Here is a 3,328-nt window from a genome sequence, read left to right as displayed (position 1 = left end):
CAGCCCGGACATGATGGGCCACCCAGAGCTGGTGGCTGAGATGGAGAAGGAGGATCTGGGACCTCTGATCTCCACTGAAGGACTGGAGCAGCTGCAGAACAAATACGTGCAGAGCGTCCGGGTAAGTCGACTTTCTGAGATCACACAGGTTGTGTAGCCGAAGTTAGAAGGTTTCACGATATTTCTGCGTGTAAACGTTGAAACTGTGGAGAAAACCTGTGAAATGTTTGTGTTGCTGCTGCTGCAGAAAAGTGTGTCTGAGTGGATGCATAAAGCTCTGCAGGTGGAGCTGCAGGACTGGCAGCGAGACCAGGAGCCGGACACCGACCACGAGGGCTTCTACCAGACCAGCCTGCCCACCATCATCACACAGGTTCAGACACATGCAGATAGATATATGTAGATACATGTGTTTGAGAAATCCTACAGATTTGCTCCAAATCCTCTTTGAGTTCTGAATTTATTTAAATAGACCTTCTGTGTCAGAGATTCTTGTTACTGCTTCGTTTCACAGGACTTTTTTTACCTGAATATCCCAGAAACCTCAAGAAAAAGTCGTCATCATGTCCATAGCTTCTGCTGATTTATTTATCTATTGACAGAAATTAAAATAAAAATCTATCATTTATCATCAGAATGAAGAATAATACGGATATTTTTATTTCTATAATTTCCAAGTGAATATCTCCACTAATCTCAGTTCACTCAGTTCAAACCACATTTTTATTGTTGTGGGTTGAAATGACTTAGTTTTGTCACATTAAAGTGTTTAGTTTTAGTTCAGTTCATCTCAAACTACATTAATGTAAAACAGAAGCATTGCTGGGAATTCAGGAACAATACTCAATAAAAGATCTGATATAAACATAATAATGCACACGAATGCCAACTTTATCTAGTTTGAGAAGCAGAAGCTCATCTAGTTCTGTCTTCACAGTGTCAAAAAAACAAACTAACTGATAAATTAAAGAACAAATAAACCAAAAAAAAAAAACAAACAAGATTGAGAGCAGTTTAACCGTCTTCATGTCATGTGGTGCTGCATTAAAAACAGACTGACGTGTTTCCTAAAATTAGCTTCAGAGCTGCAAAATCCACTTTTCAGGACATTTGATTTGATTTCTTTGAAACCTTTTGAAGGGAAAATCTTGATATCTGTTGAAAACAAATAACAAATGAAAGCAGTTTTAGCCTGATAGCTCAGCTGGAGGATGTGTTAGCGTGAAGTGACCGTTTCTGTGCTAGATGCTGGAGGAGAACGCCCGGGTGGCGCTGATGATCGGAGCTTCTCTCAGAGATCAGACCATCCAGATGGGACTGTACGAGATGGAAAACCTCCTGAACAGGTGAGTGTTGGTCTACCTGTGTTCTGTTCATCTCCATTTCCTCACAGAAAAAGTCACTCAGTCAAAGCTGCGTTTGAGTTTTTGTAGATGTTGGAGCTGCTTCGTCAGCTGTGGAGTTCCTCAAGGCTCTATCGTGGATCCCATCTTATTCTTATTCTCCCCTTTTAAGTGGCCCTGTGTCCACATTCTGTATTTTTATGTGAATTTTGACGTAAAAGTTGATGGAAACAGCAATTTTAAAAAAAAGAGAGAGAGGCTCCAGACGGCATTAAAATGGCCGACATCAGCTGACAAGAAAGAATAATTTAAACTCTATCAACCAAATACTATTTCTACAGTTTTCTCCAATTTTCCTCTCATGGGTGGACGAAGTTTGTTTCTGCTTCAAGGTTTATTTAGAATTCAGCAAACAGCTGGTTTAGTCTTCTTCTACTCTGTTTATTGCACCCATGTAGCCTACAGCGCCCCCCTCTGGCAACACTATGCATTTGCTTTTTTACGATTTTTCGAGACATTTCAAGAGTTCACTTCACGTTCACTCGTCGGTTCCCGTATGTGGAGCTTTTATTACGCTGTCCAGCTTTACGTATTTGTCAGATCAGATCAGAGTTACAGTTTCCTGCAGCTGAATCATAACAACTCCACTTTTCTTGCAATCAGACCCTTGAAATGTTCAGTTCTTCTAGATATCAGCCTGAAGTTTACTGTGCATGTGAAAAGTCTGCAGACTCACCAAGTCCAGCTCTTTAACATCCTGAAACATCCAGAAGTCCAGATGTTTGTTCTGTTTCTATCTACATCATCACGTTAGCTTAGCTCCTGCTAGCAGCTCGTCTGGCCTCCAACACAGAGCGAGCAGATGTTGTGATAGGTAGGATTTCTGTTGGAGCCTTACACTTCAACGTTACCAACGTTAATCTGGTGAATCCCAGAACCAACCCCATACTGGCTGGTTTTACCTCCACTGAGCCCAAACCCGGCCCTGATCCTTCTCTTTGTGCATGTTCATCTCAGTAAATGAGGATCTTCTCGCTTGGGCCTCCAGGTTTCGGGAGGCTCTGGTTGAGTTCGGGAAGGAGCATCGCAGGGATCCGAGCAGCAGCAAGAGCAAGTTCTACCTCCACTACCTGCTGGCCTCCATCAGCAACTGCATCATCCTCAAGTAAGGTTCTGGAGTGCTTCAGGCTTCACAGCACCACGTTCTTCATTGTTTAACTTCAGCATCTCTCCAGAAGCTCAGCGTCTGTGTGTCGTGTTCAGGAAGTCCACAGAGTCTCTGCAGCAGCAGCAGTCGTCGCGGTCGGCGGGTCGCTTCTCCAGAACTCCTCCCAACCCCCTGGCGGCTCTGGACCGGGCGGTGCGCCGGGCCTGCCGCCTGGTCATGGACCAGCTCCTGACGGACCTCCAGCCCTTCCTGCCCGGCCTGCTGACCCGACCCTGGCTGGTCCAGGGAGACCCCACCCCCAAACTCTGTCGGGTCCTGGAGCATCACCTGGAGCTGTACGGCCGAGTCCGACCGCCGTGTCGCCAGGTAACCGGCTCCGTGTGCAGGCTGGCTCCACCACGCCAGGTCCAGGTCTGGGTCTGAGACCTCCACCTCAGCGCTCTGGACCTGCCTCCCACCTTAACTCAGGTGTTGTGTGCTCTGCAGCGTCTGCAGGAGGAGGCTCAGTGGCTCACGGTGGTCGAATACGTCCGAGCGCTGATGCAGAAGAGGTTCGTGTGTCGTGGCGCCGACGAGAGGAAGCAGCTGGCTCAGCGGATGCTGCAGGACGACCAGCTGCTGCGAGAAGTCTTCCACGGTCTGGTGAGGACGCAGCACGAGACCGAAGCTGCTTTCAATAAAAGCACTCCTCCTGGTGTTTCTCTGCAGATTTACAGTCAGAGTTTCTTCTAGTTTATGACCGTGGAGCCGCAAAGAGGTCATAATAAATAACTCATCATGAAATAATGAATAAAATAACATAAAAATGAAAAAAAAA

General features: G+C 46.2%; 1 protein-coding gene across 1 annotated transcript in view; it reads left to right on the top strand.

The window, feature by feature from the left end:
* Nucleotides 1–3,328, top strand: part of exoc3l1 (exocyst complex component 3-like 1) — an 18,557-nt gene that overhangs the window by 11,468 nt on the left and 3,761 nt on the right. Inside the window, exons 8-13 of the mRNA XM_008297979.1 lie at nt 4–121; nt 248–373; nt 1,246–1,346; nt 2,392–2,508; nt 2,607–2,877; nt 2,998–3,153. Coding sequence (XP_008296201.1) covers nt 4–121; nt 248–373; nt 1,246–1,346; nt 2,392–2,508; nt 2,607–2,877; nt 2,998–3,153 — 889 coding nt within the window. The remainder of the gene's footprint in view (nt 1–3; nt 122–247; nt 374–1,245; nt 1,347–2,391; nt 2,509–2,606; nt 2,878–2,997; nt 3,154–3,328) is intronic.

This window comes from Stegastes partitus, unplaced genomic scaffold (genome assembly GCF_000690725.1).
Source record: "Stegastes partitus isolate 25-593 unplaced genomic scaffold, Stegastes_partitus-1.0.2 Scaffold1267, whole genome shotgun sequence".
Lineage (NCBI taxonomy): Eukaryota > Metazoa > Chordata > Actinopteri > Pomacentridae > Stegastes > Stegastes partitus.
This window is presented reverse-complemented; position numbering and strand designations above follow the sequence as displayed.